This window comes from Lontra canadensis, unplaced genomic scaffold (assembly GCF_010015895.1).
Source record: "Lontra canadensis isolate GAN:19392208 unplaced genomic scaffold, GSC_riverotter_1.0 scaffold23, whole genome shotgun sequence".
NCBI classification, from domain to species: domain Eukaryota; kingdom Metazoa; phylum Chordata; class Mammalia; order Carnivora; family Mustelidae; genus Lontra; species Lontra canadensis.
The window spans coordinates 13,154,025-13,170,194 of record NW_022631017.1 but is presented as its reverse complement, the minus strand read 5'-3'; the positions used below and the strand labels follow the sequence as shown (position 1 = coordinate 13,170,194).

The following is a 16,170-nucleotide window of genomic DNA, read 5'->3' as shown; positions in this document are numbered from 1 at the left end:
ACTGAATTATCAGTGCACAAAGTGCCACCAACAACAAAACCTAACTGGACAGGTCTCTGAATGGAATTTTTAAGAAGTTTCCAGGAACCTCTCACAATAAAAGCAGGCACTTCCTTAATGCACACAGGCAGAAATTCTGTTAAGAGGGAAGAATACAGAGGCACAGTTACAAAATATCTTTTATAAGGATGCTCATAAAGTTATTTTAAACACAACCTTTGTCTTGGCTGATTTGGATGGAGAAATTAAATATACAGGTATTGCTTCTGAGAAGTGCTAAATACAGACAAAGCACAGTATCAGCAAAAGGATTTCTGATACCTCATAGCTTGCCCCCTCCAGAAATCCCGATTGTATACCACACCCATCTCACTTTCCTATAAGCAATACTATCAACTTAAAATTTACTTCAGGATTCAATGTGCACCCACACGTATTTCACATGATACACAAGAAATGCAACAAGATATAAGACTGCCTTTGACTAAGACAGGCAATTCCTCTGGTAATATCATAGTATGATATTACGCAAGTACTTATACTTATGGAGTTCTTTTTCTCATATCATAATTCATCTTTTTTGCCTTCACAGGCTCTCAACGGAAGCCAAAATGTTGTGAAATAAGTCAAGCAGAGAAAGTCACTTATCATATGGTTTCACTTATTTGTGGAACATAAGATATAGCATGGAGGACATTGGGAGAAGGAAGGGAAAAATGAAGGGGGGGAATTGGAAGGGGGAGAAGAACCATGAGAGACCATGGACTCTGATAAACAAACTGAGGGTTTTAGAGGAGAAGGGGGTGCGAGGATGGGTTGGTCCAGTGATGGGTATTAAAAGGGTATGTATTGCATGGAGCACTGGGTGTTACACGCAAACAATGAATCATGTAACACTATATCAAAAACTACTGATGTACTGTATGGTGACTAACAACATAATTAAAAAGAGAAAAGAAAAGAAAAGAAAAGAAAAGAAAAGAAAAAAGAAAAGAAAAGAAAAGAGAAAAGAAAAGCGAAAATGTAATAAAAGAAACTATCACAAAAGTCATTTTATGTAAAAGGAAGTTGGGACCATAATCACTCAGAAATAACTTACCTAAGGGATTACCTAAGGGAAAAACAACTGCAAATACATTTTTGAGAAATACATTTTGAGAAAAAAAACTTTACAGAATCACACAGTAATAAAATGAAATAACTGTTTTATCCCATCTTTTTACAGATGAGGAAATAGACCTAAAAAGGTTAAGCAATTGTCCTTGTTAGTTAAGAGTATTTAAAATGTTGGCCTGAAATCCAGATCTCTTGGATTCTACTTACTCAGTTCAGTAACTATTTCTAACACTGATAAACACACAATGTTAAACCCACTTTACTAATATACCCATTACATTCTGAATTCCCCTCCCCCAAAGGTGAACTCTATTAAATATATACAATTAGCCTTTTCACAAATAAGTCACATCTTTTGAAAAAAAACTAGGACTAGAGCTCCTTTTTAAAAGGTTTTTAAGACGGTTTCCCAGGGCTAACAGTTCTTTAAATTCTTTAAGAATTATTTAGGAATCTAAAATAAGTTTTTATAATAATAATTTAAAGAATTTTGTATTGTGTTTTGTTGCTCTACAAGTATATATCATGTACTCTCAACTTCCTAAGTGTAAACTACCTGTAAATAGACAGAAAAGAAATATGGAAGAACTATTTTTAAAAACACACAGATTCACATGTACACACACCCATGAACATTTATAATTTCAATAAGAAATAAAATATTATGCTAAGAAAACTGGACCTCAGAAAGGCTGTTTTTGGTATTTCTTGATAAACATTAGCTGTGCACTTTGGGGGCCAAATTCTAGTATTCAAATCTACTTAAAATGCTCAAAGTATAGACAACAAGGTAAGGTAATGTCCCCTAACCATCCACCCTGAACTGAATGCCCCCAACCTTACCATCATTACACTTCCAATTTTTACTATTTCTTAGTCTTTGTTCATGCATGTGTAATCCTGGTTTATAGGATCATACAACTTTTTTTTCACTTGTGTAACATGTATTCTTCCTCAGTGCTAATCTCGTGATTATTGTAACAATTGCATTTTTTAACAAAAAAGTCTTTGATTTTATTCAGCTCTCAAAATACAAAAATCAATACTTTCAAAACTGAGATCGTTACCATTATAGCTACTTCATATCCTCTCAGCATTTAGGTTTTCATCATATTCAAGAAAAGAAAAATGCCAGTATAACTGGTGAACACAGAAATTAAGTGGAACAAAAAACATTATATGAGGTCAGACAGAGATGTAGGCAAAAGGGTCATATAAAAGGGTCTGTGGGCCTTAGTAATGAGCTGAGAAAACATTCCAAGTACAGCAGGAAACTGCTGGAAGGTTTTATTCAGGTTTCGAATGATGTTAACAGAAAAGATCACCTTGCTGGTGAGTGAAGAATGGATTATATAGGGGCCTGAATATAAATGAAGATCTATCAGGTGGCTACAGCAATAATCCAGGTGAAAAATAATAACTCAAACTGGGTGGCTGCAATGGACAACCAAAAGTAGTGTCCAATTTGAAACATATTCTAGAAGTAAGGCCAAGGAGGCCTGTTGATGAATTACAGGTGGAATATAATGTAAGAGATTCACAGAAGACATCTAAGTTTTTAGTTGAGCAATTAGTTGGAAGGTGCTAGTATTTTTTAAGATAAGAAAAACTGAGAGACGCAGGTCTGGGGTAGGGGGGAAATTCAAGAGTACTGTTTTGGAAATGTTATGTATCTGAGATGTCGAATAAAAGTGAACCTGTTAGGCAGTGAGTTGGATATAGGAGCTGGAATTACAGGAGAGATCAAGACTGGAGATACAAATCTGGGTATGAGCATTTAAAGGCTACCTAAAGTGGTAAGAATGGAGAAATCATCTAGTATAGGGGTCAACAAACTACTGCTATTGGGAACACAGCCTCAACCACTCACTTATGACTGAGTTTTGGACTCACTTGCAGAATTGAGTAGTTTTAACAGAGACCTCTAACCCACTAAGCCTAAAATATTTACTAGCTGACCCTTTAAGAAAAAGCTGGTTGACCCTTGACCTAGAAGATGGCATGAATGAGAGAATGACAAGGCATATATACATATAAGCAGCACAAAACTCTAGGACACCCCAACATTTAGAAGTGGAACAAATGAAGACAAGCCAGAAGGCTCAGAAGGAACAGAGCAAGACAGGAAGAAATCCAAGCATATATGATAGCATCAAAGCCAAGACAGAAATATTTCAAAGAGAGTGGAATTAAGTATGCTCTACATGCTCTAACTACCTATTAGAGTATATACTATATTCAGGACCCTTACTGTAGTTTTCCTGAAATCTCTACTATATTAATTAAAATGACATTTAAGAATTATAGATTTCAATATTTAGTCTACGCTTTCACTCAAGCATGCATACATTAACTGGGTAATACAAGCATGACATACATACTTTTTTCCAAATTAAGGTAACCAAGTAAGGAGTTTTTTATTTTTTTAAGATTTTATTTATTTATTTTACATACAGAGATCACAAGTAGGCAGAGAGGCAGGCAGAGAGAGAGGAGGAAGCAGGCTCCCCACCGAGCAGAGAGCCTGATGTGGGGCTCAATCCCAGATCCCTGGAATCATGACCTGAGCTGAAGGCAGAGGCTTTAACCCACTGAGCCATCCAGGCGCCCCTAAGAAGTTTAATTAGACAAGTATTCACTCAGCAAATCTTATCTGTATTCCTTAAACACTGCTTCTTTTTAAAAATTTATGTGAAATGAATAATCAATTCCATAAAATGAGACTTTTAAAGCACCTATTTAATGTATCTTCTTTTAAATCTGAAATTAGAATTTTTACCATGGTTATCCCCTCCCTTCTATAGAAACAGATTTCAAGAAACATCTACAGCAGGTATTTACAAGGCAGGGCCCTGGGATCAAGTCCCACATGGGGATCCCTGCTTGGCTCCCTCTGCTTGTGCTCTGTCAAATAAATAAATAAAATCTTAAAAAAAAAAAAAAAAAAAACGACGAGGGAAGGGAAGAGAGAAAAATGAGATAAACACTAAAATAATCTCTCCTAATTATAAAGCATAACCAGCTATGGAATTACTAAGTGTCCATCCTTCAAAGTGGCCTTTTATCCTTTTAAACTAGACACGTAAGTGACCTAGTGGTTACCCTCATTTAATTTCTCTAACAACCCAATTACTCTATCAGAAGCAATCTTCAGAGAAAAAAACATATACTTATGAAGCAATTATTTAAAATTTTAAAAAACTACCATTAAAATTTTACATGACTGAAGTAGTCATAACAAAATAAATCTTATATGCCATTAAACAATTTTACTTTAAGGGAGAGCCCCAGGATACTTCATTGGAATGAGCACACTGTAGCAAGGGAAGAGACCTGTGACTGCGGCACAGCAAACGTGACAAGTGCTGTGCTTCCCAGCCCAGCTCTTCAGCAGGAGAGACGTGTGCGATTAACAAACCGCACGGGATTTCTCAGCCTCTCGGTGCACATCTTAAAAATGAGAAGAATGTCTTCACATACTCTGCTTACCTGACAAAGAAATAATTCAACACAGACCAGAAGTTCCATAAAATTAAATTTGGTTGAAAGTAAAGAAAGTATGTCCTATAATTCATAGGATTAACCTCTGTATTAGTGGTATGAAGAAAATTCTATTTGCCTTCAATTACGTTACAAATTATTTCTATTACCTGTAGATAAGTACCACTTTAATAAAGGCTTTAAGATGACCCAACATAATTAGGAATAATACTAAAAGTGACTATATTATAGTCATATTCTCTTGCCAGTGGAGGTCAGTATAGCAAAACAGTTAAGTACAAAACCTCTACAAGAAAATCTAGTTGAAATTCTAGAGTTGCTTCTTACTAGATATGGGTGCTTGGCTTTCTAAGTGTCAGTTTCTTGATGTGTAAAACTGCTAAGGATTTAATGTACTTCTTTGCATAGTATCTGTACATAGTAAGACTTCAACAGAGACTAATTATTCCTATTAAGTAAAGGTTTATTTTTTTTAAAATTTTATTTATTTATTTATTTGACAGAGATCACAAGTAGGCAGAGAGGCAGGCAGTGAGAGGAGGGGAAGGAGGCTCCCCACTGAGCAGAGAGCCTGATGCAGGGCTCGATCCCAGGACCCTGAGACCATGACCTGAGCCAAAGGCAGAGGCTTTAACCTACTGAGCCACCCAGGCGCCCCAAGGTTTATTTTCATAAACTGGACCCATTACACGGGTCCAGTACTATGCCTAAACAGAAAGGTACTCAAGAGGAAAAAAAAAAAAAAAAAAGAAAGGTACTCAAGAGAATGAGGTCATTTCAAAAGTTAACAAAAGCAGAGTAAGGCTTTTCAAAGTCAGCAAAATTGGGGATTGAATAACCAAGACCTTAACTAAAAGTAACAGAGCGGACATTATAAGGATTGATGGTAGCCTTTCGCTGGGTACCTAACTTTGTGGCACAAAGAGAGGACATTCCAGGATGCTAAGGTACATGTGAAATTCTGTACAGGACAAAAAGTACACAAAGGTGAAGACTGGGAACAGATGCTCCCATACATGAGTTTCCCCATGAAGGAAGACAAGCACCCTAGTTTGTATTGCTCATTATAACAAGATATAATCACAATACAACTGGACTTTCAACACTTCTTCCAACTCTGTATTTCAATACGAGGAGAACAAGAAGTACTTAGTAAAACCATACCACCCAACAGCATCTGTGTCACTGTGCCAAATACAACTCGGACAAACTATATTCATTTCCCTCCATTATTTCAGGGGTCCTGGGTATTCATGCTGGGAAACAAATTACATGTACAACACCAAACTACACACTGTAGGAGAAGCAAAAATTAAAAGGACAGATAAATCTGTGGAGCTTACAATCTAGTAAGATGATTCAGGCCCACATACATGACTACTACTTTAGAAAAGAAATACCTTCAGAGATGTACAAAGTTCTGAGGATATCCAAGGATAAAGCAAGATAAAAGAATGGAAGAGTTAAGACAGGCTAGGTAAGAGATCATAGTAAGGATGGACTTACAACGATCAATGAGAGCCTCTGACTAGAAGACAGCCAGTAGACAGTGAGAGGGAACATCAAGTAACCTAAACATGGATGCAGCAAAAGATATGTAAGATAGTGAGAAGTAGGTTGGGAAGGCTGGGAGTACACTGGGCAGGCATTTTTAATGCCAATGTGAGAAATCTGTACCCAAAAACAATTTCAGAAGATACCTAGTCCAGACTTACAACTTTACAACGATGGAAGTTAACACCAGAAAGAGCAACACAAAAGAATTCTGTTCTCCTGTTGCTGAATCTTCACACAGAAGACAATTCTGGAACATTCCAATTTATGCTAACTAATATTAAGCCCCTACCCAGAATGCCTCCCTCATGAAAAGGAACATTAAGAATGAATAATCTGAAGTAAGGTAAGTAGCAGAGTATCCCTCAATTTGTGCTAGCCTCAAACTTCAGTGCACAGAGGCGGTGTATAGACAGTCTGATAAAAACAAAGATGCTCAGGTCCCACTCCCCTAATTCAGTCTGATTTATAACTGTTCAATCTCTAATTTTTAAGATTTTATTTATTTATTTGACAGAAACAGCACAAGTATAGGGGTAAGGGCAGGCAGAGGGAGAGAAAGAAGCAGACTTCCCCACCGAACAGGGAGCCTGATGTGGGGCTCCATTCCAGCATGACCTGAGCTGAAGGCAGCCACTTAACCGACTGAGTGGCCCAGGGGCCCCTTAATCTCTGTTTCTTATAAGCATCCGCAATGACTCATTCTCAGATGGTCCCTCGGCCACATTTTGAAAAATACTGCCCTACAGCAAGGTCTCCGCATGGTACCAATAGAGCTGGGCAGTAAGAACAGGTCCCATCACTGAAGATAATAATACATACCCAGGTAAAGTGGAATTAAGCATACTTCAAGTGAGACCCAGGCAAGCATAGCACCCCAAAGCCCCTAAACTCCAGTTTTTTTGCCACCCCAATTATGGTCATTTCTTCAGTTATAATCATGGAGACAAGTTTGGCAAATCTCTTTATTCAGGTCCTGTTCCTTGAGCTCCCTCTCAACGGGGAGTCTGCCTTTCCCTCTCCCTCTGCTCCTCCCCCTGCCAATGCTCTCTGGCTCATTCTTTCTCTCAAACAAATAAAATCTAAAAACCAAACCAAACGTCCTTTCTGTTTTTTTTTGTCAGTATCTGGTTAGCTTGACTTCTTCCTTTTCATTAACAATCATTTTTCTTTTAGCAAATGTAACACAAGATATTTCTGAACCACATCAGCAATTCGTTAACAGGAACTGATGGAACAAGGAAGTGTGGCAACATTACAATCTTTGTAGGTACAATCACCAAGTTAAACTATTAGCTATACATCTGCCTTTCCTTCTGGAATATATAGGTACTTGCTTGAAAAGAATCAACTGTACATATGGGATTCATTTATAAGTCAATTCACCACATTGTTTAATGGCTTCAACTAATTTCCATTTCTGCTTCGCTTCTTTCCCCAGGCAGTATTTGTGTTGCACTGGTTTAAGCAACGATAGTGTCCCTTCCTAACAGTCTTGTGATTTCTATTGGTCTGCTGACTTCTTTGGGAAGTTCCATAAAACGTCAGTCCCCATTAAACTTTATCCTACAGGTTAAATCATTTGATGACGACAGGCTGAGTCACCCTATTCCTTGCTGACTGCAAGGAAGATGCCAGGTTAAAGACTAATACCCTCTAAGAGTTATGTCTGACCTCACCCTATTTTTCTGACAAAACCCCCCAATTGACACCCACCTATCTGAGAAAGATTCTAAGGAAAAAAAATCAAACTGTAGCTTCCATGGTGCATACAAGTAATTTACATTACTGAACAGAGAATAAAATATTAGTTTCCTTTCCTTCATACCAGTACATCTAAATCATTGTTACGACACCTGTTTCTCTAAAAAATATTCCACTGCTTTCAAGATTAGTTTCCTTTCCATCATACCAGTACATCTAAATCATTGTTACGACACCTGTTTCTCTAAAAAATATTCCACTGCTTTCAAGATCTAACTGAACTCAAGCCTGACATTCATCAACCTTATCTCCAACTCAAAATGTCCCACTGAAAGCCCATTTCCTCTGCCTGAACATCTCAAGTTCCTCCATTCGAAATTCCTCTCCCCCAATCTCATAGTGTTTACTTACTCTCAACACTTCTTGTTATTAACCCCGTCACTTACGTATTTGTCTACTCTCCATAAGCCTGACAGTCCACGGAGTCAAATGCAAAGTCACAAGGAATGTGCTCAGCACAGTGCTGAAAGTTTGTCGCTACCCAGTAAGTGTTAAACTCTCATACTTAACAAAATCCCCCACGGTGAAATTCATTCCCTTCATCAGAACTTAAGGAAGGGAACTATTCTCTCCAGGACTGTGTTAACCACTAAGGATCAAGGACTGCACACTACCCCAGAACTCTGAAGACTAAGTGATTAGTTTCATTTTTGCCTATCCAGTCTCACAGACGTCTCGCAGGCCCAGTTCAACTGCTACCTGGCCCCAACCCCTCAGCTTACGTCTCTCACCCTTCACAGCCTGACAATGACTTAAGAGCGGTTCCTGGAATCTGAAGAAACACTGCGGTGCAACAAAAGGGCAAGTACGTGGAGAAGCACAGATGCTGGCGATCCTCAGGTCTCTCTTTTGTGAAACAAGGGTATACAAATACCATCTACCTTACCGGGGCATTGTAAAGAACAAGAAATGTTTTTAGATGCATAGAAAACGACTGAATCGAATAGAGGGACTTAGGAGGTGTTAGTAAATCCTCTCTCCCTTCCTCGAAAGCGCTGGCACCGTAATATGCACTTTAGGGCCACGGGACTTGGCAACTGGAAGAGCCTGGAACGCCGCGGTGAGCGGCACGCCCCGGATACATCTGCCGGATGTGCGGTCCCGGCGGTCGAAGATGCCCCGGTCCCCCTACCCGCGCCGGACCTCACCTTGGTGGTCGTAGACGCTAATGTAGGAGATGCCCACAGCCATACACCACACCACGAGACTCGCGATGTCCGAGAAGCTGGGCTCCTGCTCCTCTTCGGTGACCACCAAGCCCATATGCACTGGCAGCTTCTCCAGGGAACGGCCGTCCGCGCGCCAGCGCAGCCGGAGGTGGGAGGCGGTCAGGCCCGGCCTCCCGCGCGGGTGCGGGTGGTGACGGCGGTTCCTGCCGGCAGCCGGGGGCTTGCGGAGCGTGAAGCCGAGCGGCGCTAGGACCGCAGCGGAGGCGGCGCGACAGCAGCGCCGCCAGATCCAGTTCCAGGTGCCGAACCGAACGCGGAGCCAGGAGGTGAGCGTGCGGTGCAGACAGAGCAGAGCGTGCAGCACCCGCCACACCAACTCGTACAGCCCCGTCATACTCTCGTGGCGCCCTCACCTCCCTCCCTCCTACACCCGCGGCGCGACGGCTTTTATCCAGCCCTGCGGCCGGCGCGGGCCATCGCTCCACGTTCCCCCGCCCCCCACGCCCGAACCCCTTTCTGCTGCCAACACCTCACCTCGCCCCCGCCGCCATCTTCCTCCTGCCTTGGCAGCCCCGCCCCCGCTAGTACATGGACAGTGCTGATTGGCCGGTGCGAAACTGTGACGCGGCCTCTGGGTCCGAGGATGTGGCCTAATCCGGCGCGGCAAGGAAGGGCGAGCGCCTGCGAACTAAGCGGGCCAGAGACCCAAGCACACCCCCTACTGTGTGGAGGGCGAGGTGCAGACGCCGCCAACCCTTGCCCGCAGGATCCCAGAAAGTTACACGTCTTAGAGATTGGATCGGGCGGTTTCAGGGACTCCGTGTCCCTGGGGGACTTAGGAGTCTTATACTGCCTACTTTCATGGCCCGGCCAGAAACGGTTTCTAAGGAGTAGAAGTGACCCAACTGGATTAGAAATTACAAACGCCAGAAACAGTCTAGGAATAGAAGGAAGCCCGCTGTCAGTACTGCTACATTTCTCTGACTTACTCTAGCCCCAGTGTTTGCCACTTGAGACAAGATTAAAGCCATCAATCTCTTCTCCCCATGGCCAACTCCCAGGTCTGCAGGCACATGTGGGCTACAACTTTTGTACTTCCTTGAACTGCAAACTTAAGCAAAGGGGTTCTGGCCCCATCTCTATCTGATAGTACCCACCACAGCGCCCAACATGCAGATCCTGGTTCCTCTCCTCAAGTGTTTGGTTTTTTCCTCCGAGAGTAGCCAGAGGTAGGTTAACAGGTCTCCTGGCTTAAAAATGACCAGCCTCCCCGGGTGCTTGGGTGGCTCAGTTGGTTAAACATCTGACTCTTGATTTCAGCTGAGATCGTGATCTCAGGGTCATGGAATCAAGCTCCACATGGAGCCCCACATTGAGCCCCATACTCTCTCTCAAATAAATAAATAAATAAATAAATGTTCAACCTCTACAAGGGAGTAGGGAGGGGGCTCCCACTTTTCTTCTTTGGCATCTTTCAGTGTCTGGTGGTTGCTCTCAAATTCTGGCTACTTCTCTGTGCTTAGAAGGAGGTAGTTTTCCTGCACCCCAATGTTTCTAACAGCGATGTCTACAATAGCCAAACTATGGAAAGAGCCCAGATGTGTACCGACAGATGAATGGATAAGGCAGATGTGGTATATACATACCATGGAATATTATTCAGCCATCAGAAAAATGAAATAACTGTAGGGATACTTAACTGTAGGAAACAAACTGAGGTGGGTGGGGGGATGGGGTAACTGGATGATGGACATTAAGGAGAGTATGTGATGTAATGAGTACTGGGTGTAATATGCAACTGATGAATCCCTGAACTCTATCTCTGAAACTAATAATACACTCTATGTTAATTAATTGAATTTAAATAAAATAAAATTTTTTAAAAAGGAGTTAGGTTTGATGCCTTTTGTTTTCTGCCACAATTATGGAATAACAGGAAAACATAATATCCTGTTAGGTATTGAATATCCACTCAATCCAAAGTTTATGCACTTCTCTCTTTTCTTTTTTCTTTTTTTTTAAAGATTTTTATTTATTTGCCAGAGAGAGAGAGTACACACAAGCAGGCAGAGAGGCAGGCAGAGGCAGAGAGAGAAGCAGGATCCCTGCCAAGCAAGGAGCCCGATGCGGGACTCGATCCCAGGAGCCCGGGATCATGACCTGAGCTGAAGGCAGTGGCTTAACCAACTGAGCCACCCAGGTGTCCCTTCTCTCTTTTCTAAAGAATTTCTTATTTTGTCATTTTCCAAAAAAGTAGCAAATGTGACATTTCTAGGAATGTTAGGGGTTTATATAAATACAATACACATTTTGGACTTCTTAAGCATAATTCCCAACACCCAAGTCCTACCAGGGATAGAAAAATGCTGGAAGAATTTCACAGCCTCAGAAAGATAGTTAAGTCCCCAACATTATGGGGACATACATACTGTGTGATTCCAAGTGTATGACATTCTTGATATGTCATATTATCAACATTCCTTGTATATCAGTCTGGTTCTGATGCCTCCTCTCTCTGTCTTCAAACTGGTTTTGTTTTGTTCTGTTCATTGTTTTTGCTTTTTAGAATGCACTGTAATTATTATTTGAGGATAGGACATGATATACTGGGGAAAAGCAACTGCTCTGTGAACGGTCCTTTAGTAATGTGGTGAATGAGTTGCAGAGGACGGGAAGCAGGAAGGGTTCTGTAATCCTATGATCAGGACTCAAACTCTTAGTGAGGCTGTGTCTGTCGTCCATGAACCCACCAATGTTTTCAGTTCCCTAACCCACTCTCTCTTCTGTGGGCCAGGATGGCTAGACAGGGCTGGATTTGGGTATGTCCCCTCCCCTGGACCAGATACAAATCCCAATAATTTATCAATTACAGTCCGGGTTTTTCTGCCATAGCACTGGTTCCCGCCGAGGTGTCTGCTCCAGACTTTTGGCTCCAGTGAAACTGCAATTCTCTGCATTCACCTGTCTCTCTAATGTGGGGAGCAGCAGTCTGCCTTGTGACCTCACTCCTCTTACAGATGAAAAAAGGTTGATTTTTTAGTTTGTTCAGGTTTTTTATTTGCTGTTACAACAGACTGACAACTTCCAAGCTCCTTACATGATGGGTCATAAACCATACACCTGCTACCAGGTTTTAAAACGTTTTATTAGAACACAACCATACCCATTTTTTTTTTATGACTCTGTCTATGGCAGAGTTGAGTAGTTACAACAGAGATTTAAGCCCATGATGTCTCATATATGTACTCTTAGGTCATTTAAATTAGAAATTGACCAATCTGGCTTAGATTACAAAATTACTTAAACAAAAGGAACCTTATTCTGATTGGTCTCTAGAGGCTATAAAATACGTAAGTCTAATCTTCCTTGAATTCCCAGAAAACAAAACAACACTATGTACTAGGTTCTTAAAGGGAAAAAAAGTCCCTCTCTCACAGAAACTGCTAGGTCCAAAATCCAAAAAAAAAGTACCCAAAATGTTTAGGTAAATCATACTTGTCTGATAGTATGGGTTTTTAAAAAGTCTGTAAGATTATTCCCTAGACTTGTCTTCTCATAAAGAGGCTGGTTAACATGAACTTGCTGAGTTCTTGCTCTGTGTTATTGATCAGATACATTTACTCCTACGTAATGTTTAAAATTAAGAAAAATGCAAAATTATATGTTCAACAATTTAGCACTATATAAATTCTGATGAGCTTTGTATGTCAACACTAACTATGATCTGTAGTATGTCATTTTAAAGAGAATTTCCAAGATCCTTTGTTAACTTTTACAGTTGGAAATAATATTAGATCAGGTTACTTGATTAATTGTTATTAGTTACACAGAAAACTTCTAAGTAACATAGAATACTGAAATATATGTCACCAGGTTATATAGCTATCCACAGAGTAGATATATATCTTATGTGTACACTATATATATGCACATATACACATATTGTATAAACACACACATATACACTAAAATGTATCTTAGTGTATATACACATTTTATATATATATATATATATATATATATATATATAAATATGCCTTTGGCTCAAGTCATGATCTCAGGATCAAACCCCCACCTGCTCGGCAGGGAGTCTGCTTCTCCCTTGGCCCCTCATCCCACTTGTGCTCTCGCTCTCCTGAGCAACCTGAGCTGAAATCTCGCTCTCCCTCTCAAATAAGTAAACAAATAAATAAAATCTTTAAAAAAGAAGATGAGCCGATTTGACTACCTAAAGGTTAAATTTTTTATAAGACCAAAAACATCATAAACCAAGTCAAAACAAAAGCAATGCTCCTGGAGAAAATGTTAATAATATATCCGGCAAAATAGAGGTAATATTCCTACTAAATGAAGAAATCCTACAAATTGCTTTTTTGAAAAGACAAAGACCTGAATTTTTTAAAAATGGATAAAGTGGATGAATAGGTCATTAACAGAAGAGGAAACCCAAAGGCTAACAAACATATAAAAACGTGCTCGACCTCCCAATTAGTCCATAGAGTGAAAACCAAAACAACGAGATACTGTTTTTTCACTCACCAGACTGGCAAAAAGTAAAGACCAAGGGTAAATTCTGATGACCATGTAGAAATGGGTCTCTACAAACATTGCTGCTGACCTGATACCTTTGGAGGAGGTAATCGTTGTAAAATGATCTGGTAGAATAGATTATAATTAACAATACACATAGCCTATAACACAGGGATCCATTTTGAAATTTCGTTACATTTCCAAGTGAACAATTATCATGAGCTACTTTTCATATAATACATGGACATTTATTGTCTATCAGACAGTGTTGTTTTCAGTGGCATTTGTGAAACATTTTTTAAAACGGGGGTTGGTAAATTAATACTAAAACAGAAATGAGTACTGTAAATCTCAATAAGAATGACCCAACACGGGGTAGAAGTTTGTGTTGTGGAAAGAGAATAGGTGGGAAGGAATAACTATATCCTAGGTATTTTTCCAAAACCAAGATAAATTAGAATAAGAACACTCTAGGGGCAACTGTCAGTGACTGTTTTAAAAGTTGAATAGTGGCTATTAAATAAAATCCTCTGCATTGGATTCTTAAAAACAGTGTTTTATGAAAGCCTATAGGAATATGAGAACAATATTCTACCTTAGAAAAAGATAGGGAAATCCATCATACTAGCTCTTCCCTGTCAAAAACAGATACCATATAGAATAAAGGCAATCTTAGAATTCAGAGACAATCTTAGTAATGTTACTAAATCACACTGTTAAGATAATCCATTATTATTACTAGGATGATACAAATTCCACAAAGTTCATTCTTTAAAAACTGTGCTTTGGGACACTTTTACCTTTCCCTGAAGTTTCAGACTGATAAGCTGGTAAGAATCCAATTTTTAACATTCACTACACCATTATACGATGGAAAACCATTGAATTTCTGGTTGACTTGTAAAGATGGTAGTTTCTCATTTATGAGGACATTTGTTTAAGCACTCTGGGCTAAGAGCAAAATATCTAATTGACTAAATGATGGTGATATAACTGAGCAGTGACCTCTGGTACAGCAGAGCTTTAAAAGAATAATGATATTAAGGCCTGGTGAAACCCATACAGCCTGTATTTAAAAGGCATGAAAGCATTAAGTATCAACTGACCCTCTCCTCCCCCAACATGGTTGTTTTATAATGAGGAGACCAGCATTTTTGGTTACAGCCTCAATACCAGCACATTATTTGATGAGGGGACATAATGATCAACTGGAGAAAAAGAGGGACTTCTTTTTTTTTTTTTTAAGGACTTTTTTAGAGAAAGGAGAGTTCTTGAGCATTAGCCTTAGAGACAACTTTCCCATCTAAAACCAGGGTGTCCTTGAACCACATGAAGTCAGGGAGGAGTCTCAGAGATGCAACAAAGAGAATTTGAGACTTGTGAGCCCCTTTGCAAAGGCATTAGCAGAAAGCCTACACATCTCAAGAAGGCAAGTCCAGAGTTCCTGCTATTGCATATATCGGATAACAGAAAGTGGGGCACCTGGGTGGCTCAGTGGGTTAAGCCTCTGCCTTTGGCTCAGGGTCCTGGGATTGAGCTCTGCATCAGGCTCTTTGCTCAGCAGGGAGCCTGCTTCCCCTTCTGTCTCTCTGCCTGCCTCTCTGCCTACTTGTGATCCCCCTCTCTCTGTCAAATAAATAAATAAAATCTTTTTTAAAAAGGGATAACAGAAAGTTATAAAGTCTGTGAGGGAAAAACTCTTTAAAGTTTATATACATTCTGAGCATTTCCAAGTAGAAACTAAGAATTCTCCTGAATGAGACTCTCCACCCTGATAAAAGTAGTACTTTTATGTTTGACCCTGTGTGTGCCAGAAAGGAGCATCCGTGCCTTCTGTTCAGATCATTCATTTCAGTTACTCATTCATTTTGGCTATTCTCACTCCCTTCCCCAAGGCAGAGTGGAATACTAGTCTTTCATCTAAGACAAATGAAGCCCTTACAGTGGGCGATTTAAAGACTTCAACCAGGATTTGTATCACCAAGGGAGCAGCCACTGGTGGTTCGGTTCTGACTTTTGGCAGGTCTAAGCAGACATACTTTGAAATGAGAGAAGGAAAGCAGTGAGAGAATAAAAACACTTTCAGAATAGACACATGCTATCCTCTGTGTAATCCCAGGAGGCGTCATTTACATATGCCACTGTATGATTGGCATCTGGGGTATAGAACAATGAATGTCTCCATTTAAAGACGGAGGAAGATTTGCAAATTATGGGGACAATTAAGAAAATGTTTTCCTTTCAGATGGGTTTAATTTAAAAGAATTGGCGCAAGGAGCTAGTATTACAGTCCCCACTTTACAAATAAGGGCATAGTGGCACTAAAAGGTAACACAGGAAAACCTAGTCTCAGGAAGTTTATCTCCTCTTTTCCTTATTTACCACCAACGAATCCCCTTTTTCAGGCATTAAATGGACCCTTGTGTTCAAGATGACGGTCCCTTCTCCTACTCCAGTGACACTCAACCTACACCCACCTTCTGGGATCACGAAGGATCATCTCAGTCTATAGTTCATCTTTCTTAGTTTTACCTGC

At 40.1% G+C, this 16,170-nt stretch overlaps 1 protein-coding gene across 1 annotated transcript in view; it reads right to left on the bottom strand.

Moving 5' to 3' along the window:
• Positions 1 to 9,622, bottom strand: part of NUS1 (NUS1 dehydrodolichyl diphosphate synthase subunit) — a 28,286-nt gene extending 18,664 nt beyond the window's left edge. The window contains exon 1 of the mRNA XM_032862392.1: positions 9,084 to 9,622. Within this exon, the coding sequence (XP_032718283.1) occupies positions 9,084 to 9,498 (415 nt within the window). The 5' untranslated portion in view covers positions 9,499 to 9,622. The remainder of the gene's footprint in view (positions 1 to 9,083) is intronic.
• Between the last annotated feature and the right edge of the window lie 6,548 nt (positions 9,623 to 16,170).